The sequence below is a fragment of the Phoca vitulina genome, unplaced genomic scaffold (genome assembly GCF_004348235.1).
Source record: "Phoca vitulina isolate PV1807 unplaced genomic scaffold, GSC_HSeal_1.0 scaffold1, whole genome shotgun sequence".
In the NCBI taxonomy this organism is placed as follows: Eukaryota; Metazoa; Chordata; class Mammalia; order Carnivora; family Phocidae; genus Phoca; species Phoca vitulina.
Genome location: NW_022589704.1, coordinates 69,206,787 through 69,232,161, shown reverse-complemented (window position 1 = coordinate 69,232,161; position 25,375 = coordinate 69,206,787). Strand labels below are relative to the sequence as shown.

Here is a 25,375-nt window from a genome sequence, read left to right as displayed (position 1 = left end):
TACTGATTGTTCTTTCATTCATCCTACAGTTTATGATGTCCCAGGTACATAATAAATGCTGGGATTCAAAGATAAAACATAGAGCATGCACTTAAAAGGTTCATAATCTGATATCACTTATTCTGTTTGTTGCCTTGTGTAAGCATTCATTTGTACCCATGCTAAGAGGTCTTCTGATTGTTCCAAAGTAGAGGGATGTTTTAATCACAGTAGCCCCTGACATGGACAGCTTTTAATATGCTTACAGAATAAGAGAAGAAACTCTTACACAGGGCAGTGGTAGAGTTGGTTTGGTCCTTGAATTAGTTACTGTACAGGATAAACTATTGTTAACAAGAGACCAAGAAGTACTGTGCTTAATTAAGATAGAAGTTTATCCTCATGCAACAGTCCAAAGGTGAGTAGCCAGGGATATTAAGGCAGCTCTACCATTCCTTAAAATAAGGTTTCCCTCTCTGGAATCAGTGGCCATTCGACTTGTTAACATTTCCCTGCCAGTGAGAAAAGAGAGAAGCATGGAAGAGCAGATAGCTTTCTTTTAATTATGCAGTCCAAAATTTGTATAGGTCACTTCTGTTCACATCCTATGAACAGAACGTAGACATATGGTCATATGGCTATAAATATATTCTCAACTAGATGACTATGTGTCCGGGTAAAAGTCTGTATTACTGAAAGAAAAAACAAATGTATATGGGGGAATAATTAGCAGTCTTTGCCACATCTTTTGACTGACTAGGCTAAAGTTGCTGGAGAGTATCAAATATCACAAGAGTCCATAATGTGGACTTAAAATATTTAATCAATTTTATTACTTATACCAAGTTGCTTCTCATCCATTTCTGCCACTGTTCTGTGGAAGAAACAAAATATATTTAATAAAGACTTAAGTATCCTCTGTTGGTTCTTAGACCATCTTTTCAAAAGAAGAATCAATAATAAAATAATTAAAACATTTTGAAATTTTAAAATTGCCATTTAAAATCAGATTACCATATTCATAAATGAATTGTTTCAGAAAACTTCCTACAGCTGATCTCTTGCTTTTCCCAAGATCTTTGCATTATGTAAAAAGAAAATAGAAATCTCCTTCGTTAAAAAGAGAAATGTGGAGGGATGCCTGGGTGGCTCAGTCAGTTAAGCAGTTGACTCTTGATTTTGGCTCAGGTCATGATCTTCTGGGATCCAGCCCTGCATCAGGCTCTGCACTCAGTGTGGAGTCTGCTGGAGATTCACTCTCCCTCTCCCTCTGCTCCTCCCTCCACTCATGCTCTTTCTGTCTCTCAAAATAAGTGAAATCTTTTTTAAAAAAATTTTTAAAAAGAAATGTGGACTAAAACATATTTGTCTCTTCTTGCCGTTCTTGGTTAAAAGTGAAAAATCAACAATGTCTTGTATACAAAGGTAGAAATCTCTTAATTATAAGATAGTTCAGGTGTTTACAAAGAAAATTCCCTTTCTTTGTACTGCAAAGAAAAGGGAAAGATACAGAATATTTAGAGCCATCCCATTTGCTAAGTAAAGAGCCTTACTGACTAATCAATGAGTCTAAGATGAAATCCTCAAGACTAAATTTAACCATGCACTGTCTTTTTGTCATAAATTACAGATCCAAACTTTTTTTTTTTAAGATTTTATATATTTATTTGAGAGAGAGTAAGCAAGAGAGAGAGAGAGAGAAAGCACAAGCTGGGGTAGGGGCAGAGGGAAGGGGAGAAGCAGACTCCTCGCTGAGCAGGGAGCCTAATGCAGGGCTTAATCCCAGGACTCTGGGATCATGACCTGAGCCGAAGGCAGACGCTTAACCAGCTGAGCCACCCAGGCGCCCCAGATCCAAACATTTTTCTGACAACAAATGTTAAGCCATTAAGGATTGTGTTGTCAGATTGCTTTATCCTAGAGTTAGTCTTGACCCATCTGAAATGTAAAGTGTCAGGCTTATGTTACCTCTAAAAGCTTATAGAATATGTTTTCTAGGATTGTATGAAGGTATAAAATGCCTTTATTATAGGTACTGCTTTATTTAATAATGCCTTTACTTTCACTTAAGATGTGCATGGCTTCATTCTTTACCACCCTTCTTTTTTTCCTTTCTTTCGTCCCCAAAATCTGGGTAAAGTGTCTGTGCGATTGGAGCAGTTGACGCTTGTTTTTTTTCTACTGAAGCTACTGGTATTGGAATAAAAGTGCTTCTGGCCATTTCTGATCGAAATTTTATTTCTTCTATTGTACATTGTCAGTACTTTGCCATAGACTCATTTTCTACCTATCAAAATTTAAAATATTTGTATTTTTGTTCCAAATTTTTATTTCCAGAAATATATCCTATCAAAACTTTTAGACAAGTATGCTAAGATACAAATTCAAGAAGATCTGTTAATAATTGGGAATGTTTAAATTATGATGTTCACTCAAAGATACTGTGAGCAGAGAGTAGTCAATCTCATAAATGTAAATTTTCAAACTCTGATAAGTATTTTTTTTTAGTGTTTTATTTATTTATTCATGAGAGTCAGAGAGAGAGAGAGAGAAGCAGAGGCAGAGGGAGAAGCAGGCTCCCCGCCCAGCAGGGAGCCTGATGCGGGACTCGATCCCAGGACCCTGGGATCATGACCTGAGCCGAAGGCAGACGCTCAACCATCTGAGCCACCCAGGTGCCCCAAACTCTAAGTATTAGGAAGAAATTAGAACATCTCTTAGGGACTTGACCTAGTCTATAATCTAGGGGGTCAGAGAAGATAGTCTTTATGAAGGGCAGGGTCGGGCTGCTTTCCAGGTGTAAGGACCTGTGTTATAAAGACTCATTGGCCTAAAAGAATTGAAAGTATAAGGGAAAGGTGTAATGAGAAGAATCAGGGGCAAGACTGTGTAGGGTGTTTAGAGACCACCATATTGAGGATTTGGGGTTCTGTATTTTGAATGCAGTAGTAAACCATTTAAGATATTTATGGGGAAAGAGTGGGAGGACTGAATGGGTGTTATGATTACATATGCATTTTGCAAAACAAAATGGCTACAGTTGAGAGAATAGATTGGCTGATACATTTAGGGAGAGCAATGAGGTTATTGCCGTAGTTAATTAAGGTTGTGCTGGCTTGAGTGGTGATGGCTACATTGGAGATAAAAAAGTGGATAGATTTGAGAGACATTCAAGATTAAAACTGACGCTTGGTAATGGATTGACTATAGAACAAGTAGTTGTGAAGGATTGTTACGACTTTCTGGATAGATAGATAGTGGTGCCATATACAAAGAAGGAGTGCAAAGGACCTGATTTTGCAGGAGTAAGAGGAGGGAGAAAGAGAAGTTGGAGGGAAGAGATCATCAGTTCTGAATATGTAAAAGTTGAAATGCTTTCCCAACAGCACTTGGCCACATAGATCTAGAGGAGAGACCTAGAAACCTCAGAGGAGAGGTCTGGGTTAGAAGGAGAAATTTGAGAGTCTGGTATATAACCTGCCACTTCAGTTAAGATTGTTTAAGGAGAGAGTATATAGCAAAAAGAGGGTCTTGGTAGAACTGCATATACTTACATGATATGCCATAGTGGTTATTTAGGGGCTTGGGCTTTGGTGGTCAGGCAAACCTGAACTCAAATCCCAGTTCCACTGCCTACTGAGAAACTTTGGGCAGGTTATTTTGTACCTCTTCGTGCCTCAGTTTTCTCACCTGTAAAATGTGGGAAATAATCTACTCAGAAGATTAAAGAACTAAAATGAAATAAAATAGAGCTCTCTGATTTTGGTGCGTAGTAAGTATTCAGTGAAATGATCATATGATGATAATGTATTGTTGAAAATTTTGGTTACAGAATAGTTCACAGTTTTTTAAAAATGTATCTTACTTTTGTAAGTAACTTCTGTTACTTACGTATCTGTATGTGCGCAGAAGTTCTGAAAGGGTACATACCGAAGTGTCAGTAGTTAACTCTGAGGAGGAATGGAAGTCACAGTAAAGGAAGACTCACTTTTTACCTTGTACGTATGTGGAGTTTTGTAGTGGTAGTGATGGTAGACATTTTTGTTGTTTTTGCATTTTCTCAACAAATGTGCTACTTTTGTAATTTTTAACAGCCATTAATTGTTCCTTAATCATTTTTGACTATTTTTTCTTTTTGTAAACTTTGGACAACCAGGGTTTTTAGTTTTTTTACTTGACAGAATGTTTTTGATTCAGTGGAGGTACCACTGAGCTTTGAACTTTTTTTTTTTTTTTTTTTTTTTTTTTTGAGCTTTGAGAGAGCTCAAAAAGAAACTTCTGAGTCCTGGGTTACAATGAACTAGAAGAAAGACTGAGAAAACTGGCTTAGAGCATGGGGAAGTTGTGTGGTAAGTCTGATGACATGTTGTCCATGTTCAGTGGTAATCAGGGCTTTAGTTAATGGAAGCATACGCTACTTGCTATGGTAATATTTTATATAGATACCTTGCTCATTATTAAAGGAAAGGAACTAATATTTGCAAAAAGCTTATTATGTACCAGATAATTTATACACACTATTTCCTTCAGTCCTTCCAGCAAATATCATTTTCGTTTCAAAAAGAAAACAAAGCTCAAAGAGACTAAGTAAATTAATCAGAACCAAAACACAATATCGTAAAATAAAAATAGTTTGTCATTCTTTACCATTTGGCATGCTGAGAAATTGGTGGCAGCACTGTCACTAAATAGTAGATAATCAGATTGATAGTCTGATCTGTCAAATTGCAGGTCTAGGTAAGTCTTGATGGGGCCGGGGGATGGGGGGGGTTGTATAGTGGGGCTTGTAACCTAGTTATAAGAAAATATAGCAGAGAATGGTTGAAGAATAAACTGTGTAAACCAGGATCTCTGAGTTGCTAATCCTATACAGTCTCTTTTTTTAACTTAAAATTGAAGTTGATATTTAGTTTACCCAGAGTTTCAAGATAAAGTAGTTTGTGATCAAAGTGTTGTATATTGGGACAGTTATTATTTGTCTTACTTCATGAACTGTGGAGTTTCCTTGTTGAGAGCATTTGTGGTAGCCTTCTATAAAGCTTTTGTCCTCTTTGTTAATCTTGGAACAGTCTGAAAGGTTTTTAAATTGAGATTCTTTTTTTAACCCATTTCAGTTTATTAAATTCCTATTGTCTTTATACCTGGAGGAAAACAATGGTATTTTTCAGAACATTGAGGTTAGTTCTTGAGGATGAAAAGAGACAATGTTTGACCTTTTGCAAGTATCATTGATGACAAAGGGCACTTGAACTTTTGTTCCCCCATCTAGGAAATAAGTGCTTTGGAAAATATGAAAATGACAGTTTTCAGTGTCAGCAGTAGGGAAAAAAATTCAATTTATAGAACTCTTTTAATATTTATGAAACCCATGAAAACTTGAGCAGCTGTATATCCAAAATTATAGAGAATATGCTGCCTTAGTTTTGAAGATGAATTGAAATTTTCCCTGGATAAAGGGACAGTTCTAAAGATAAGCTTTCTGCTTTGTTTATGAGCAGGGAAGGACATGTATGGACGACCATCTTTAATAAACTTAAAATGTGTACTATATTGATGGGCATTGTTTTAAGTTTTGCTTTTGAACACTAAGAAAGAATACAGAGTACATTATGGCACAAGTACCTAAGTACCTGTTTACCTCTTTAGATGCTGGTAGACCACTTGTTTTACTAGTCTTTGGAGTTGGAAGGAGTGTCAAATACACAGAAGCCAGAGTCGTCTTGGCCAGATGGTGTTTGATACAGATGGATGGTTAGTTGTCATGCAGATCTCCTAGTTGGTAACTTGTTGCTGCCATCTGACTCAAAGAATCATTCACACACACTGGCTGTCAAAAGCATCTTCTCTTCTGTCTGTTTTAGCTGTCATGTCTGTGCTCTGTACAGAAGTGTTGACAAGACATTGCTGTTGTACATTTTCAATGTGGTTGTTAGTGATTTTTCTGTTTTGTGGGGTCTTTGATAGGGCTGTAATGTACTTGGTTTGTAATTGTATTTTTTAAAAAAAATACTGTGACAGTACAATTATCTCACCTTTTAAAAGGACTTTTCAGGTTGTAAGTTTATTCAGATCTGTTCAGTGAACAAAAGCATTTAATAAAAAAAAAATTTATTTCAGTTTCCAAATATAACAAATAAATTTAATTCTACTGGTTATTTCCCAATTTGATACAATATCTTCTTCTGGACTTTCCCTCTCATAGCCTTGTGGTCAAAATCTTTATACTATTTTTTGAATATGTATTTTCTTTTCTTGAATTAGCACCTTTTTTGCTGATGGTATAAGCTTCCCTTTTTCAAAAAAAAAAAAAAAAGAAAAGATCTTTGGATAATTGCCTATCTTTTGTACCCATTTTCTCAAACTTAATGTCCTTTTGTCTTACTCACCTACTGACCTATCTCCATTTTTCCTGTTTCCCTTATAGAATATAAGCAAAGCCTTTTCTCCGTTCTTTCAGGTACCTTCTGAAGTCATGTCTATTTCTCTGATACTTAACAATTTAATTAACAACTTAAAGTCTATTTATTCCACTAATATTTACTGAGCATCTCAAAATTTGCCAGCCACTCTGCTGTATACTCTAGAGATACCAGAAGAAAATAGCCTTTGCCCTTGAAGAGGTCATAGTCTAAAGCGAAATCAGAAATAATTAGACTAGGGGGGCGCCTGGGTGGCTCAGTTGGTTAAGCGACTGCCTTCGGCTCAGGTCATGATCCTGGAGTCCTGGGATCGAGTCCCACATCGGACTCCCTGCTCAGCAGGGAGTCTGCTTCTCCCTCTGATCCTCCCCCGTCTCGTGCTCTCTCTCTGTCTCATTCTCTCTCTCAAATAAATAAATAAAATTAAAAAAAAAAAAAAAAAAAGAAATAATTAGACTAGGATACTATAATTGCTATAATGTATAAAGTATGTGGAAAAAGCAGTAAGAAAACAAGGACCATTGCTATTCTTTTTCCCCTACTATACTTCCAGAATATCAGTTTTTAAGTTATTACAGAGTTTGCTAGAGTTTATGAAGTACTTTATTAAGTAGTTTAAGAAATAGTTTAGAACTTCAACTTGAAATTTTTCCCAGCCAATGAATATATTTTCAGCATTATTCATTTACTATAATATTTTATATGTAGGTGTGCTAAAGTATGTTTTTAAGCCAGAGACTAAAAGGTGAATATTACCTAGCAGAGCCTTCTGAGTTGGTTCCAAAAGAAGATACAAGTGCTTTGGTTTTCCATGAAGGTGGGAAAAAAATATATAGTAGAAGGAGAGAGGGCTGAGGTTTGAGTAACTTACACGCTTATTCTGGGCATATCTCTAATTGCTAAGTTTTTTGTACTGGTTACTTGATGTCTGGATAGGAGAATACTTTTACCTGTCGAAATGTAGTGAAAGAATGGGCATTTATTGGTCAGTGTTTATGAAGAGCTTTGAGTTCTTTGGAGAAAGTTGTAAATACACAGAAGTAGATAGTGAAGAAATAACATCTGCATGTTTGCTGATTGCTCAGCCTGGTAGTTCTATGTAGCCCAGGTAAATTTTTTTTTTTTTTTCAGCCCAGGTAAATTTAAGCTATTACAGAATTTGCTATTGACCTTTAAATCCTCCTACTCACTCTAGGGGTTTGGATATAAATTTATGTAGGAGTAAGATGTCTTGTCCTGAGAGGCTGGGCCCTAGTGTTTAAGGTTTAGTTCCGAGATTCATAATTATAGGTCAGATGGTCCAGATGGACTTACAACATACATTCTTCTATTTATAATAATAAAATTTGGCTTCTTTTTTTTTTTTTTAACTTGGATTCTTTATTTCCTTTTTTTTTTCCATCAAGGATGTACTAAATACCTCCTATGTATAAATTACTTCGCAGAACTCTATGGGAGTGTCAAGTTATATAACACTACTCTCAGGCAACATGCAAAGATAACAAACCACTTGAGTTATTTATCAGCTCTGTCAGTTATTCTTGGTTGAAGTGTATTACTTATAAAATTTCACCCTTCATTTGGGAAAATGTGGTATTTTGCTTTAATTTCCTAAGCTAATTTATTTTGGGAATCTAGGAACAGCTGTATAATTTATAAAGAACTTTAAGCATATTGGTCTCTGAAAAGAATAATTTCACTAATTTTGAACTTTGATAAAAATTCAATTCAAAATCAAATATTTATTAAGATTTTATTTATTTATTTGACAGAGAGAGAGAGTGAGAGCACAAGCATGGGGAGCAGTAGAGGGAGAGGGAGAAGCAGGCTCCCCGCTGAGCAGGGAGCCCAACATGGGGCTTGATCCCAGGACCCCGGGATCATGACCTGAGCTGAAGGCAGATACTTAACCGACTGAGCCACCCAGGCGCCCCTCAAAATCAAAAATTTAGTATCTACTGAAGGACATTCTGAGCTTATTAGGACCCTATTTTACATTCAAGGAATTTACGATTTAGTCATTTATTGTTGCACCAGTGATAAATATTGATAAAGAATTCTCTATTATTTGTTGGTAATATATTTTTAAGACTTTGTACTAATTTGGTAGTTGTAATGCAACATTTTCATATTTGCTTAAAGGTTTGTTAACATCTGTTATTCTCTAATGCAAACTGCTATCTTCTTTCATTGCTTAACTCTCACAGCCATTGCAATAAAATAGCAAGATGAATGGATTAAAAATATAAGGGAAATTATTATATTTAAGATATCCAGTAAGGATTAACCACATATTCTCTTGACTTCTTAAAATGTAATCTGAGAAAAGAAATTTCTAATCAATATAATTTTGTAATTTGTACTTGTTCTTTTGATTTTCATAGGGTCTTAGTTATGCTACTTTCTTTGTGGTTTTATACTCTAAATACAAATTCAAAACTGTTTATTTAAAAGATATGAAATCTTTTTTTTTTTTTTTTAAAGATTTTATTTATTTGACAGAGAGAGACACAGCGGGAGAGGGAACACAAGCAGGGGGAGTGGGAGAGGGAGAAGCAGGCTTCCCGCCTAGCAGGGAGCCCGATGCGGGGCTCGATCCCAGGACCCTGGGATCATGACCTGAGCCGAAGGCAGACGCTTAACGACTGAGCCACCCAGGCGCCCTAAAAGATATGAAATCTTAACATTTTTTAAGTTATTAGTAGGTATTTTTGTAGGATAATATAGCATCCATTTTGTCATTCATGCTTTTTTGTTGTTGTCATTAGGGACTGAATTCTAAATTACAATTTTTATCCTAACTGAAGGACCAAGAAACCATACGTTGAACTATTAACTGAAATTTCTTTAATTAAGATGATTTTTTAAAATTTTACAATGTTTTACGTGTTTTAAACCAGTGATGTTTATAATGATTATTAATACACTGTTGGAGCCAGTTTTTAGTTCACAAATAACATGCTCAATACCTGGGAAATGGCAGTAGAGCAGCTCATATCTATATGTAATTAATTATTAGTGGACAGTAAATGTATGTACATTTGTGTCAGTAAATATCAAGCTAACTGGTTTTTATGTCAGCAGACTGAGAACTATGAGCAGAGAATACGTGAGCAACAGGAACAGCTGTCACTTCAACAAACTATTATTGATAAGCTAAAATCACAGTTACTTCTTGTGAATTCCAGTCAAGGTATGTTCATACTAATTTTCTATGTATTTCTTGAACCTCTTGGGGAAAAGAAAGGTGGAAATCAGGTTTTTCTTTTTTATTTCTCCATTGTTTCTCAGTAGTTCTGATATTTTAATAACTGTGGTGCAGTTACATATTTTTATTTAAGAAATGGATACTTGTAGGGTATGGGGAAATGAACATTCACATATACTATACTGTAGAACTCTCAGTTGATGAAACTTCCTAGAAGACGATTTATCAGTAAATAGCAAAAACTTTCTTAAATGTCTGTGCCTTTTAAATGAAAAATTCAAGTCCTAAAAATATGTCATAAGAAAATATTTGTTCAAGACCTCAAAGACGTGTATGCAAGGATGCTTATCACAATATAACTTCTAATAATGAAAAATTAGAAATAAAGAAGTGTTCAACAGTTAATATAACGAATAGCTATGTAGCCAAGAAAAAGTGATGATAACAGATGTTAACTTACTAACATAAGACATATTCATAATATATAGAAAAATGAACAAAGCAGGATAAAAAAATATATAATTTTATGTGTGCAAAAAAAGATTCTTGTTTGAATTTATATGTATAGAAAAAGAAAAACTGTGATAAAATATAAACCAAAATGTTAACAGGAATAATTCACAGGTCATAAAAGTTGTGGGCAGCTTTTATTTATTTTTGGCATGTCTGCATTTTCTAATTTTCCTAGAATAAGTATGGAGTAGTTATGCAAATAATTATCTTAAACAAAGGATGCATACCTGGAAATACGGCTTATTAAAAGTTTAATTGCTATTGTTGATACTAAGTTGCAAAGAGTTTCTAGTTTTCTAAATTGTACATATTTTTTACACCACTTATTTTGGGAGTAGGAGTTTTGTGTATTTAGTAGGAATGAAAAAAATCTAAATGGGAAAAATTTTAATTGTTAAAATAATTACTATCTAAAGAATTTTTGAAGTTTAAAATCTCTTTAAAATTAGGGTTCCTGGTTTGTTTTTATTTTTTCCATGTGGTACCAAAAAAAAAGGGTTCTCTACTTACATGCAAGAGGTTTTTGTCTTGCAGATAACAGTTTTGGCTATGTTCCCCTGCTTGAAGACAGTGAAGCAAGGAAGAATAATTTGACTCTTGATCAGCCACATGATAAAGTAAAATCAGGAATACCAAGAGAAAAAGAATTAAAGGTAGACTGCACTGCTGGTTTATTCCCTAAAGGAAATAAGAAATGAGAAGTCAGGTTCCACAGACTTCCTGAATTATTCAGTCAGTATTCTATCAAATTTGGGTGGGCAGGAACAGGGGAGAAGGTGGACAAGATTCTTCTCAATCCTACCATTGCTTCTGCAAAAAGCAGCATTCAGATGCAGATACATAACACATCTTCCTTGTTTTATTTTCCTGAGGTAGATCCACCATCGGAATTTAAACAGAAATTCTGTTTATACACAAACAAATGACTTACATGTTTCTAAATAGAAGCACTATTTCCAAGTAAAATAAAGGCTTAGGTTTGTTTCATGTTTCCTGTTATTCTCATTTCTATATCACAGGCATTTAACAAAGAAATAAAACATTTAACTAAGGTAGATAGTAAGGCACAGATGATTCTGGATTAGAAAACAAGACTCTGGTTTTTTTCTTCAATTGCCTGTGCTTAATTTTTTTAAAAATCTACCTAACCAGTTTAAGCAAAAGGAAACAATATAAAAGGAACATTCTGTATCTGCAAGGAGACATATACGAGGATGTTCAAACTACATTGTTTAGAAACAGCTTAAACATCCATCAGTAGCAGAATGGTACACCTTTACATGAAACACTTTAGAAAAATTAAAATTAACTAAATATTTATATATTAGTATGCTTAGATTTCAGAAACAGTGTTGAATAAAAAGTGGAAATTACAAAATAATAAAATGGGAATAATTTATGTAAATTTCTTAAAATATAAAATATGACATTATTTATTAAAACACAAGTATATACTAAAAGTATAAAAACACGGACAGGAAAGTTATGCAACTTCTTTAGAAAAATAATCACTTCTACAATTGGAGAAAGAAGAGTCTGATTCTGGGAAGGGAAAAAAGAGGGCTTCAGTTGTATCTACAACTTCTTTTTTTTTAAAAGAGCTTAAGCAAAATGCTAATACTTGTTAAATCAAGGTAGTGGATATATAGATGCATATTGTTCTCCATGTTTTTATGAATCATTGAAATGTTATGTTTAAAAAGGAATTTTTTTAGTGAGTTAGGTTTTAGTAGGATGAAACAGCTTTTGAATAAAGTAAGATCTCCCAGTAAATGAGGACTCTTAACATCTATAAGACCAATTAAGTCAAGAATGCTATATTTATTTCTTTTCTTCTAGATAAGGTAGAAGATTTTAGCTTTGTGTGCCAAGGTTATTCAGTTACCAATCCCATAACTAAAGACTATCTTTTTTTTTTTTTTTTAAGATTTTATTTATTTATTTGACACAGACACAGTGAGAGAGGGAACACAAGCAGGGGGAGTGGGAGAGGGAGAAGCAGGCTCCCCGCGGAGAGGGAGCCCAATGCGGGGCTCTATCCCAGGACCCTGGGATCATGACCTGAGCCAAAGGCAGACGCTTAACGACTGAGCCACCCAGGCGCCCCTCCCATAACTAAAGACTATCTTAACTTGTTTTCATTTAACATCAAATATGAGAAATCGAATTTAGATACATTTCTATATACAAAAATTTTAAAATGGGAAGTTCTCTAAAGTATCTCCCATTTCATTTTTTTTAAATCATTCTTTTTTATTTGGATCATCATCTCTTCACCCCCACTGCAATTTCCATTTATCTGAAAATGCTGATAAACACAAGATACACTGGCACTGGAATATGTTTAGGTTTATTTTGCAAAAGACAAAATTCAGAAACAGTGATTCTGACTTCTGAAATACAATTTTATGATTGGGTCTATTATAAAATAATGGAACTGTAAAATGGTGACTTACAAATTTAGTGCTTAAGTAAACTATACGTTCCACTTTCCTGTTTCAGGGACTTCTAAATATTATTTACCATTTACCATTAATTTTGATTCAAAATTCCTGTACTCCAGTTACAACATTTCTTTGAAGATTATTATCTGGCATCTCAGTTCTAAATATAGAGAAGGTATTTTTGAAAAGATTAGTCTTAGTTAAAACAAATGGGATGGTGTAAAAGGCTTTTAGATATGTTAATAATTTCATTTATTTTATATTTGGGTAATTTGTCATTGTTTATGGAAGTTTTAGAGTTTGTTTTTCAGTCATTAAGTGTTCAGTGGGAACCTTCAACAGAATTCTTTTTTAAATTACATTTGTTTTATTTTTATAAGATGTCTTTTGTAAAATATATGTCTGGATACCCGGGCTAACGTTAAATATAAGTAACAGAAATTATGTCAGAGATGGCTTATTTCTAAAGAATTAATAATGTTGCATCAATTGTAACTTTAATTTGTAGACAGACAATAGAGGGAAAAAAATAAAGCTCCAAGTAAGAAATAAATCTAAATTCAAATAGTTCTTTTAATGATCTTTACTAGTAGGGGAAATGTTTATCTGACAGCCACATACTTGAATAGCTCATCAACTCAGTCTTCTTATACTGTAACCATTTAATAAAAATAAAAATTAACTCTTTTGTATTTCAGCTTTCTCATGTTTCTTTATATATCCAGAGCCAAAGTGTTAATGAGCACTAAATATATAACAGATTAAAAAGAAGAGTAAATATATTCTAAAAGAATGAATAAATTGGATTTATTGAATATTTGAGAGCTGGCTGTATATTGTAAAAAGTTAGGCTTCATTTAGAAAAATATTGCCAAATTAAGTAATTGGAATTAAAATCTTTTCAATTGGCATATATGTTGATCTATACATACTGAGTTATAATTAAATTTAGTTAATACAAGGGAAATCCATTCCTAAAGTATTTCAATTTTGGATATATCAGGGTTTTTCCAAAATGAAAAAATATATTGGTTATCGGTTGCAATTTTGTAAAAGTATACATCTACATATAAAAACTGCAAGGTATGATGCAGAAATGGCTAAGAAAATGGTACAGTTCATTTTTTTTCTATTTTCAATATACTTTTATATTATTAGTCTTCTTAAAAACTAAATGATTTCTAGAAATCACATTCCCAATCAGTTGGCCTAGCCTCTGTAATGAATTACTAAGTTAATAGAAATGCTTTGAACCAATAACACAAAGAAACTACTAATCACCCACAGTTCTTTCCTTCAGTTTGGTGAGTGGTTTGAGGATTTGTTTTCTTTAGACTGTTTTGTTTAGGATTTGGTTAGGATATTTGACAGGGGAAAGACCCATTGACATGGCAAATGCCAACTTTGAGTGCCTTGGAAAATGAGACAATAGAGGAAAAGGGTATATTGAGGGGAAAGAAGCTTTTGGAAAATTTTATTTGAGAAACATGAAATTTGTAGTTCAACCTCTATTCATGGTATTCCTACACAGAGCATGCAAGAGTCCTTTGACTTCTAAAAGGACATAAAGAAGTCAAGGGGTGCCTGGGCGGCTCAGTCAGTTAAGTGTCTGGCTCTTGATTTTGGCTCAGGTCATGATCTCAGGGTCGTGAGATCAAGCCCTGCATTGGGCTCTACGCTTAGTGGGGAGTCGGCTTGAGATTGTCTCTCTCTCCCCCTATGCCCCCCCCACCGCACCCCCCACCCCGGTGCACACGAACATGCGTGTGCTCTCTAAAAATAAATCTTAAAAAAAAAAAAGTCAAGACAGCAGAGCTTGTATAATTGGATGACCCTTAGTACTCTGCTTATAGTTTAGAGGCATTAGGGGAAAAGTACTCAGTTTAATGGAAAACCTGAGTTTCACTTCTTATTTTTCTTGGCTGGGGGTGGGGAGGTGAGCAGAGGGAGGGAGAGAACCCCAAGCAGGCTCCATGCCCAGTGCGGAGTCCCACACTCTGAGATCACAACCCTAGCCAAAATCAGGAGTTGGACGCTTATCCAACTGAGCCACCCAGGCTCCCCTGAGTTGCACTTGTACACCACCATAGTTTCCACAGTCTTTCTTGACGAGATATTTTGGCAGAGGGGTCATTGCATCATCCATCATACAATAAAGTACCCCAAATTTTACCCCCAAACTTAACAGCTTAAAACAACAAATATTTATTATCTCAGTGCCTGTGGGTCAGAAATATGGGAGTCACTTAGCTAGATGGTTCTGGTTCAAGATCTCATGTGATTAAAATCAGGACATGAGCAAGGGCTTCAGTCATCTAAAGGGTTGGTGTGGTTGGAGGACCCACTTCCAGGATGGCTCACTGACATGACTATTGGCAGGAGACTTCCATGTGGGCCTTTCCTCACAACCTGGCCAATTACTTACTCAAAGTAAGAACATAAGAGATCCAAGAGAGAGAGCAAGGAGGAAGCCACAGTGCTTTATATGACCTAGTCTCTAAAAATCACAGACCTTCACTTCCACTTTATTCTGCTCATTAGAAATAAGTTACGAGGTGCCCCAGAGGCAAGGAAATAAGCTCCTCTTCTTGAAGAGTACCAGAGATTTTGTAGATGTATTTTTAAAGTATCATGGGATTTGTAGACTGTGGTATACAGCAGAAGGTACCAAAGATCAGGGGTGTGGGGTGTAATGTTTAATGTATATGATAAATACTAGGGAAAAGTAGAGGATCTTGGCAGAATTCAATAGTAAATTCAACTTCCTGCATCCTATCACTGTTAATCTCAGAAGAAAAAAATATCATAGCTTCTCCTCTTAAGAACAATTTCAAAAATTCTAACATGAATGTAGACTTTCCAGAGAATAGCTGAGCAGTGTTTTAGAGAACCAAGAAACTGTTGCCTGTTGTTACTCTTTTCTTATAGCCAATTTTAAAAATTGAAAATATTTACAAAATTAAATAACACAAAAATAGACCTACTTATTCTTCACAAAACTACTCTCTCTTATTTGTAGAACACCATTGTCAGACGTAGTAACTTATGAGAGCAGTTATTTAAATAACAAATTGTGTTTCTTAATGTAAATATAAATTGGTTTTGTTTAATTTACTTTTTTAAAAGCCAGGATTGTAATATACTGGTCATTTTTAAGATCTTGGAAATAAGAGATTTTTATAATACTGCTTCTGGGAAGCACCTCAGTTGCCAAACTAAATACTATAGCTGCCTAGGGTTTGACAAAAATTGTTTACCCTCATCTTTCTGTCCTACTTTTTGTTTTTGTGGAAGTTACACAAAAGTCTAGATAGAGTGTTTGGATGCCAGAAAATATGTAGAGAGCAATAATATAGAATAAATAGAAGAATTTGGTGATATTGGTAAATTTTCTTCACTCATTCATTAACTGAACTGCTGAGTGTACCTGACACGGCGAGCCACTAGAAGAACAAAGAAATACTGTCCCTGCCCTCTGGCTTAAAGTCTTGATTTAATAAACAAAACCAACATTATTGACTGTTGTAAAGTCATTTCAGAGTCTAGGATTCAGGATACAAAGTATAGTGTGAGTTTATTTGAACTTCTATTTATTTAAATAGAGCTCATGTGTTTATGTGTCCAAAGAGCTGATTTTTGCTTTATTTCTGATTTTCTGTATATATTTCTAGTTTATTCTTTACACGTGTCTTTTTTCATCTGATTTATATGCGTCAAGCAAAAGTATAAAAGTACAAAGAATGCACTTGTTACTGAAAGATGCCGGTTAGAGAGTTGGCACATTTCTAATGTAGCTATCGTTATGATTAGATCAGCAGATATATGGTAGCTTTGAGGCGCAGCAAAGATTTTGTGGGTTTAGAAGAGTAAAACAGTGATGCAGCTGTGGAGCTGCCATCAGTGCTAATATTAAGGAAATAAGATGTGCTGTACCTGACAATTCTAGTATATACAGAGGCTCTGACATGTTTGAAGAAAGCTGATGTCTTAAAAATTCACTTGTCAGTCACTTAGACAAGAAGTATTTGAACTCCTTCTATTTGCCCTATCTTGCTAGTCAGTGACAAGAATACAAAAAAAGAGGATGACAAGATCTATCTCCTTTAAGGAGCTATATAATCTGGTTGGAGAAACAAGGATTTGGAGACCCAAAGCAATTAGCAAACCTTATAAGACAATGTGAAGTCTTAATTATATGATAAACTGAAACACTCATAATTTTATGGTACAGATAAAACATGTAGGACCTTAATTTTTTTTTTTTTTTTTTTAAAGATTTTATTTATTCATTTGAGAGGGAGAGAGACAGAGAAAGCACAAGCGGAGGAGAGGCAGAGGAGAGGGAGAAGCAGACTCCTGGCTGAGCTGGGAGTGTAGGACCTTAATTTAAAAAAAAAATTCCTGGTGAGCTGAAGGTAGGCTTGAGCCAGGGGCTCAACATTTAGTTCAAGTAGAGAAAAGAAAACATATTCTTATATGCCTATATTTTGGTAGTATGTGCACAGATATGTAAATCTTCTGCAAGATTTTAATGGAAAAAGAATAATTTCTAGGCAAGAACCAAAATTATTACTGTAGGCCACTTTGGAGAACATTATATAAACTGAAAGCTGGGGTGCCTGGCTGACTCAGTAGAGCATGTGACCCTTGATTTGGGGGTCATGAGTTCAAGCCCCATGTTGGGTGCAGAGATTAATACATCCGTATATACATACATACATACATACATAAATTAACTAACTAAAAGCTAAAACTGGGGGTTTGAAAGAGCATTTCATTTACTATAACCTTTTTAAAATGACATGATCATGGCTTCAGAAGACAGAATGCTCCCTACCATTTTGTTACTTTATAGATGGTCCTTCAATGAGAGGCATTGGTGTGTTCCTCCAGTTGTTAGTATGACAGTTTCAGCAGGCAGGGTATGAACTTTAACCCCGCTTTACTTTCTGGACTTCTGTAACTTATAAAATCCTAGCCTCACAAGTCTATGTCTTGGATGGCATCCCCATCCTTGAACTGTTCATTTGTCATATACACTGGATTTCAGATGCAGTTCCCACTTAGGGATCTCTCTCTCTGAGTTTAGGCCCCCTATAGCTTCTCACTTTTTCTATTGCAAGTCTCTTAAACTATATTTATTTGTCAAGTTGCTGTATATTGTCCAAGTACCTGGTTTTATATTCATTATGAAAACTTTATAGTAGACTATTGTTATTATGAATACCTTGACACACGTTAATACATAACAGCAATTTTTGTGAAAATGTAGCTGATAAAGCCTCCCATCTATAATTTTAAATACTGCTCTAACAACAAAACCATAATATGAAACCAGTTAGGTTTTGCAGGAAGAACTCTTAAAACAGAACTCACAGCCTTTTCCCCCCTTCCTTTAGCATTTTAGTATCTGGAGCCATTAATAACTTGGTCAGGTTGTTTTTTTAGCTAGAAGGTATACAGAAACCTTTCCAGATTTCCTTTTTCTCTTATTCATGTGGATATATTTCTATCAAAATACCTTATTTTGAGGTACCTGGGTGCCTCAGTTGGTTAAGCATCTGACTCTTGGTCTCAACTCAGGTCTTGATCTCAGCTCAGGTCTTGATCTCAGGGTCGTGAGTTCAAGCCCCGTGTTGGGGTCCACACTAGTTTTGGAGCCTACCTAAAAACAACAACAACAACAACAAAACCACCTATTTTACCTTACAGATATTTGTTGCTTGAACAGACACTGCTGTATTTAGAAATTTCTATTTTAATTAAAAACTGCAAGACCAATCTGTATCTTGTACTGAACTGATTTAAAATAAATAAATCTACATGCTTATTAAAAAATAGATTGTCATATACAAGTGTATGATAAATATGTTTTTCATCATTTGAATGAAAGTTAGAAATTAGACCATTAGTCAAGATATGTAACTATCAAATGATTTCTGTGGCAAAATCAAATGTGGTTTACATCATCTAAACACAGAGTACCTTTTCTAAGAGAGGAACTTGAAATAAATTTGCTTATATTACTCAACTTCGTTAAAAAAAGAGTTACTGTATTCGTTTAATGATCAATTCTCTCTTTTCATCATCTTTTTATTAGATAAAAGTAGTGATTGTACCATTTATACAAAGGCACATGGCAGCCTAAGTTGGGGCTTATGTAGGCTTGGAGAAAATGTGTGTGAGCACCCTACCCTGTCTTCTCAGTCAGAGCAAATGTCCTATTCCCCCTAGTTTTGTTTCTAGAAACTAGATTGAATATATCTTCTTTTAATGTATAACACTTCTGTATTACTCTTCTTTGGAGACTGGTCTTTGTTTATAGACCCTCTGGTAGAATAATAATTAGAAGGAAGAAAAATTATCTTCAACCAGTTCATTCATTAAAGTTCAGAGTTTTTTCCAAAGTGTCATAATAAATACATTACAGACTTAAGAAACAAAAAAAATATATGTTGATATTCAAAGCATTTTAATATTTACTTTGAAATTTCTGTTGCAGAAATTTTGATTGTTTCCAAATCTGAATTTTTTTTAAGATTTATTCATTTATTATTTTAGAGAGAGTGCATAGCAGGGAGGGGCAGAGGGAGAAGGCAAGAGAGAATCTCAAGCAGACTCCCTGCTGAGCGTGGAGCTCCATCCCACAAACCTGAGATCATGACCCAAGCCAAAATCAAGAGTTGGATGCTTAACTGACTGAGCCACCCAGGCACCCTTCCAAATCTGAATTATTAATCCAACCTAGCCCTTTCCTATTCTGGGCCTCTGTTTTTTAATTCAATACATTATTTTAGGATTTTTGTTTTTATAATGCTGGAAATAATTTTTGAGGGAAGGAAAAAAATGAGAAGTGGCATATCACTTTTTAAGTTTTCTTCCTGGGCTTCTAAGCAAATTTGATTATTTCTAGTGATGACTTTTCTCCCGTTACTTCCCCCTTTTAAGCCCCTTCCTCACATTTCCCATTTTTCTTTTTTCTATTCTTCTCCAGATGCCACAAAACAGAGTTAGCATATTCTGTTCAGCCCTGATTTCTCTTGACCCAATCATGAAAGTCTGTTCTCTCAGCCTCAGTAGGTTAGGACTAGCCTCGCAAAACAATCTAGTTTCTCTTATAATCTGTCATCCTAAAAATCTCAAAATCTGTTTTGAAGACATTTGTTTCTCAGTGTTATGAAATGCTTCCACATTTGGTCTATTGTGATCTGTTGTGTTGTTTTTTGGTTGAATTATATGGAATCTAGTTTCATCCAGATACGTAGTTGGGAAAGGGAAGAATATTTTAATAACCTTTTTAGAAATTGTGGCTCTTCTCTTTTGATACCATACCAAAATTCAGTAAGTAGTAGTCTCTTAAGTGTTAATTGCAATATAAAAACTGAAACCAGTGAACTTTTCTACTGCATTAAAAGTCAGTGGTCCATCTTGTACTTTAGATCTTTTACCTACATGATTTTGTAGCATCATGAATTGATTATTTGGAAAATATTGGTTCGGCGCCTGGGTGGCTCCGTCGTTAAGCGTCTGCCTTCTGCTCAGGTCATGATCCCAGCGTCCTGGGATCGAGTCCTACATTGGGCTCCCTGCTCCACGGGAAGCCTGCTTCTCCCTCTCTCGCTCCCCCTGCTTGTGTTCCCTCTCTCGCTGTGTCTCTCTCTGTCAAATAAATAAATAAAATCTTGTAAAAAAAAGAAAATTTGATTCACTGAGCAATGCAGATCTTGCAAATATTTAGTTATGATAAAATATTTAAAAATCACATCTAATAACATCATACCGATCTCATCATAAAAGTCTTTTAAGGATTGGGCAGTTGTCAAGCTTACTGTAACAGGTATACATTCCCTAAGCTTTTGTGTTTTTTGTTTTGTTTTGTTTTAATTGCTGTTTTTTGTTTTTATTTATTTATTTGACAGACAGGGAGAGAGGGAACACAAGCAGGGGGAGTGGGAGAGGGAGAAGCAGGCTTCCCGCTGAGCAGGGAGCCCGATGCGATGTGGGGCTCAATCCCAGGGCCCTGGGATCATGACCTGAGCCGAAGGCAGACGCTTAACCACTGAGCCACCCAGGCGCCCCTTCCCTAAGCTTTTAATTTTCACTTGAAAACTTAAATTTTTTTCATGGACAACAGATCTTTTCAGTTTTCCTTAAACTGAGAGGCTAACTTCATTTGCTTTTGAGAACATCTGAATAACCATAGCTTGCATGTCAGTCATTCTTTCAAGTGAAAATGGCGTTCCATTAAAAAAGTGACTAGTTCTCGGGGTGCCTGGGTGGCTCAGTCGTTAAGTGTCTGCCTTTGGCTCAGGTCTTGATCCCAGGGTGTTGGGATCGAGCCCCGCATTGAGCCCCTCATTGAGCCCCTCATTGAGCCCCGCATCGGGCTCCCTGCTCAGTGGGGATCCTGCTTTTCCCTCTCCCACTCCCCCTGCTTGTGTTCCCTCTCTTGCTGTGTCTCTTTCTGTCAAATAAATAAATAAAATCTTAAAAAAAAAAAAAAAAAAAGTGACTAATTCAGCCTGCAACTCAAACAGTTGAACCAGTGCTTTCCCCCAAGACAACCCTTGTACTTTGGTATGAAACAGAAGTCTTTTATGGGTATTTCCTATTTTGTCTCACACAATATTTAAAAGCTATTGACTTGGGATCAAAATTTAATAAAATTAATAATTTTTACTGTCTCATCAAGGAGATAGCTTAGGACCCCCCAGGGATCCTTTTTTCACTAGATGTGTGGCATTAACAGTGTGACTCCAGTTTGGTACCATGGCCTTGATCATACTCAGGTGCCAGCAGTTTTCACTCACCATTGTTTTTGCATCATCAGTATAAATGCCAACAGAGTAAAAAAGGCAAGTAACATCTAATAGTATTGTAATAATAGGGGACCCCCCTGGATTTCAGGGTCAGTGATTTGATTTTACCCTACTTAGAAGCTAGTAAGTTAGCCGGTTACTGCTTCGGGGATGCTGTAAGAAGAAACAAAACTCTTGAATCAGAGAAAAAAAATCTTTATTATACACAGCACAGCAAGCAAGAGCATTATTATTTGCTTTGGTCCCTCCTGGGGATGGGGAATGGTAACACAGTAAGACTGAGATGGATGCCTGCATATGCAGTGGGTTGCATTAAAGGTGAGAAACACTGAGCTTGGGAGATCTATCATTTTATAGCAAGCAGTCAGCAGCCTGCTCCTTGTCCAAGAGAGACATTATCTTTCAGGTTTGCCCCCTGCAAACACGATCCTGAGAAATATCCCAGGTAAAGAACAATCAGAGCCTTGTATTCTGTCATACACAGCAAAAATGTGCAGGGACATTCAGGGCCCATGTAGATTTCTCTCCCAAAAGTGGATCCCTTGAAAGGATCTCAAGACTCCAGGGATACTAAGCCGTATTTTGAGAACCAGTTTTTACCAGATTATAATTTTCTGTTAGAAAAATGCCTTTTTCTCAGTAAGTTACTTACTTTTCCTTCTATTGAAATAATGTTATGCTCTAAGAATAATATCTCAGGAACCTTTATTTATGTATATAAGTCATATTGCTTGTCCATCAGTCCTTTTGGCATTTATTAAGTAAGTAATTGTTCTACATCTTTATCCTTTATTTTGTTGTTGTTGTATAAATTAACCCATTTATTATAGGCTAACAGTGTTTCAAATAGTGGAGCCTCCTGCTGGTCTTTCAACTTCTTCAGTCGGCAGACTTTACTGTGGTGGCAGAAGTGGTGTTGTAGGTCCAGGCGCCACCGTTTTCATGCAGGAACTACAAGGCCAGATCCCCACAGCTCATCTTTTCATGTTGGTTTTGCCATAGAAGGAGCAGGTATATTTGGCATGCTGGCTTATTTCAGTCTTCACCATTTTCCCGAGAGGGCACCAGAACAGGTCCTGTATTTACCAGTGATTCTGACCTTGGTGTGTTTAAGCCATGTCACCACAAACTACATCTGAGCCCAGAGAGCTACATCTTTATACTTTAAATCATGATACCTATATATTGCTCCCAGTTACTTCTCTGTACCTACTATATAAAGTCCAGAACAAACTGAATTTTGATTGTAATCTGTTAAAGATAGTGTGGTACCTGATACATTTCCTGGGGTATCCACAGAACTGCAGACCTCTAAAATGCTACATACTGTATACTCTCATAATTTATTTTCAAGGCATAAGAATGTATTTATGGGATCTGAAATCAACAGTAAGACAACCACTTAGCTTCATTTAACCAGTCTCCTTAAAGATATTTTAGAATTTGGTGGGGGAGAGGCAGGGAAGGCTCACCTAATTTTTCATTTGCACCTAATATGTTATACCTAAGCAGTCTTGCTATGTTGTGAAACCTGAGTTTTTCTCTGAAAGATTTTTTTCTATCCAAGTTGGACATCTCTTGTTTTCTCTCTCCCATTTTGTTTACCAGCTGTGGTATTGTGATTTTTGTATTCCAACTTAGTTTTCACCTAAGTAATTCCATATCAGATGGGTTTACGCACATTATTTCTACCCCTAGTTGCTCTTCAATATTTAACATTAAGAACAATATGTCTCCCTCTACATTGCATCCACATAATGTTGCAGGGGCTCACTGACTGGTCCGTATTCCCTGAATATGTCATCTGGAATTTACTTCTACTGGATGGCCATATAACTCCAGTAAGTCTTGCTTTCCTTCTTGCTGCAGCTGATTAAACATTCTCTTCTCCTCTTGTCCTGAGGACAGAGTGATAACTTTTTTCCAAAGCTGAATCTAAAACTCTCTCCTTCCTACTTTTTTTCTATTTCTTTTTGACATGAAGAAGATAATAGATCTTGGCATTTTATTGCCCTTTGTCAGACCCACATTTTTGTTTTGGATTTTACTGTTCCAGGAAAGCCTAATCTCACTTTCTTTAAGGTTCTATCTTACCTAAGATTTTTTGATGCTATGGAGAACATCCTTATATTAAAAAAGGAAAATGAAGGTTAGAAATATGAACCATATTTGAAGAAAAGGTAATTAGGTTATGTTTTAAAACTTGGTCGACAGCAGACAACAGAACAAGTGAAAAGGTATTGGATCAAAAGAGATGAGAGTGGTTATCAAGAGAGAAGGGAGGCCTGAAAATATAGACTAGAAAATGAAAACTCAATAGATTTGATATGAGAATGAATGATAAGAAAAGTATATAATGAGAGAACAGTGTACCCATGTCTGAACCTTAGAGAATAAGGCCACATGTATGGCCCTGGTCAGGGGGCAATGAAAATACCAAAACTTAAGAAGACCTAAATATGTTATACTGGTAGCCAAAAAAAAAATGTTTCAGGGAGGAGGATATGGTCAGTAGTGTGAATACTGTTAAATGAGCAGTGAACAGAATGAGAACTTTAGGAAAAGCCAGTGGATTGGTGATTAAGACTTTTTTGGAAAATTATGGTGAAAGCTCCGAAGAATGAAGGGATTAAAACAAACAGACAAACAAACAACCCTGAGTTTGGGAGTTGGAGCTTCTGTATAGAAGAATGAGTACCTAACCAGTTCTCTACAAGTAACAGTATTAACTCTGGCAACATACACAAGAGTAACTCCCTGAGGAACTGGACACTGAACTTTGCATATTTTAGAAGGGAGTCAAGTGTGGAGCAAATAATCAGCTCAGAGTAAATTCCCAATTTTCTGTAGGTTTGTCCTGAGAGTGGTCATAGTTGCAGTGGCTGAAATTCCCAATAGAAAGCCCACCATCATTCTGGCTGGAAGAATCAGGAAGGAGAATGAACACAGAATAAGCATGGTCACCAGAGAGAGGGAAAGAGCCCCAGAGAGGAGAGAGCCAGAGAAGGAAGGAGAACCGTAAGTTCTGTGTTTAGACTCAGCCCAAGTCTCTGGCTGTCCCCTGAGGCCATGGATGTGCAGGGGCAAATAAGAAGCAGTTTGCAGCTAAGGCTTATGGGGCTGAACTGAAATATGAACTGCCCTTCAAAGGAAAGGAGTGACAGTTTGGAGTCTGAGCCTCACCAAGTTAATGGCCTACAAAAACATTACCACCCTTGGCACCACGTAGTATAATGTCTCCACAACATATTCACAATGTTCAGGGTACAGCCCAAAGTTATTCAATACATGGAGAGTCAATTGTGACCCAGTTTCAAGGGAACACACCAACCCTGAGTGGAGCTAGATAGTGAAATTGTTAGACAAGTGTTTTAAATCAGCTACCATAACTATGCCCAGTCCTCTATTAGGAGATAGGGGGGCAGGAAGAGAATTGAGGTTTTGAGAAGATGGAAGTAACAAGATACTCTCCATTGTCATGCTTTGTCAAATGGTTAACTTCTAATAGTAAGTTTGAGAAATAAACTATGAAATTTTGGTTAAGAAACTATTGTGGTGAACGAGGGAGAAATAGCGTATAAAATTTAATGCCAGGAATACAGGTGTTTCCTTTAATCCAAATAATTTCCTAAAATGCTATATGTTGTATGATTGTGTACACTTTGGCAGTTTGCATATGGATTCTAAGAAACAGAAGTAAATGTATAGATGGTCACTGTTCAAGCATATATCCTGTACATGAATTAAAAACTTTGGAGTCATAGGGATGCCTGGGTGGCTCAGCCATTAAGCGTCTGCCTTCGGCTCAGGTCATGATCCCAGGGTCCTGGGATCGAGCCCCGCATCGGGCTCCCTGCTCAGCGGGAAGCGTGCTTCTCCCTCTCCCACTGCCCCTCCTTGTGTTCCCTCTCCCGCTGTGTCTCTCTCTGTCAAATAAATAAATAAAATCTTAAAGAAAAAAAAAAAAGCCAAGGTTTAAAAAAAAAAAAAAAA

General features: G+C 35.9%; 1 protein-coding gene across 10 annotated transcripts in view; it reads left to right on the top strand.

Moving 5' to 3' along the window:
• TANK (TRAF family member associated NFKB activator) overlaps nt 1-25,375 on the top strand; it is a 93,672-nt gene that overhangs the window by 48,848 nt on the left and 19,449 nt on the right. For 3 of the 10 annotated variants that reach the window (XM_032409556.1, XM_032409547.1, XM_032409523.1), the window contains exons 3-5: nt 6,404-6,436; nt 9,483-9,591; nt 10,654-10,772. In XM_032409556.1, the coding sequence (XP_032265447.1) occupies nt 6,404-6,436; nt 9,483-9,591; nt 10,654-10,772 (261 nt within the window). Of the gene's footprint in view, nt 1-4,231; nt 4,329-5,625; nt 5,731-6,403; nt 6,437-9,479; nt 9,592-10,653; nt 10,773-25,375 lie in introns of all 10 variants that reach the window. The other 7 variants (XM_032409565.1, XM_032409539.1, XM_032409579.1 and 4 more) reach the window with 6 other exon arrangements.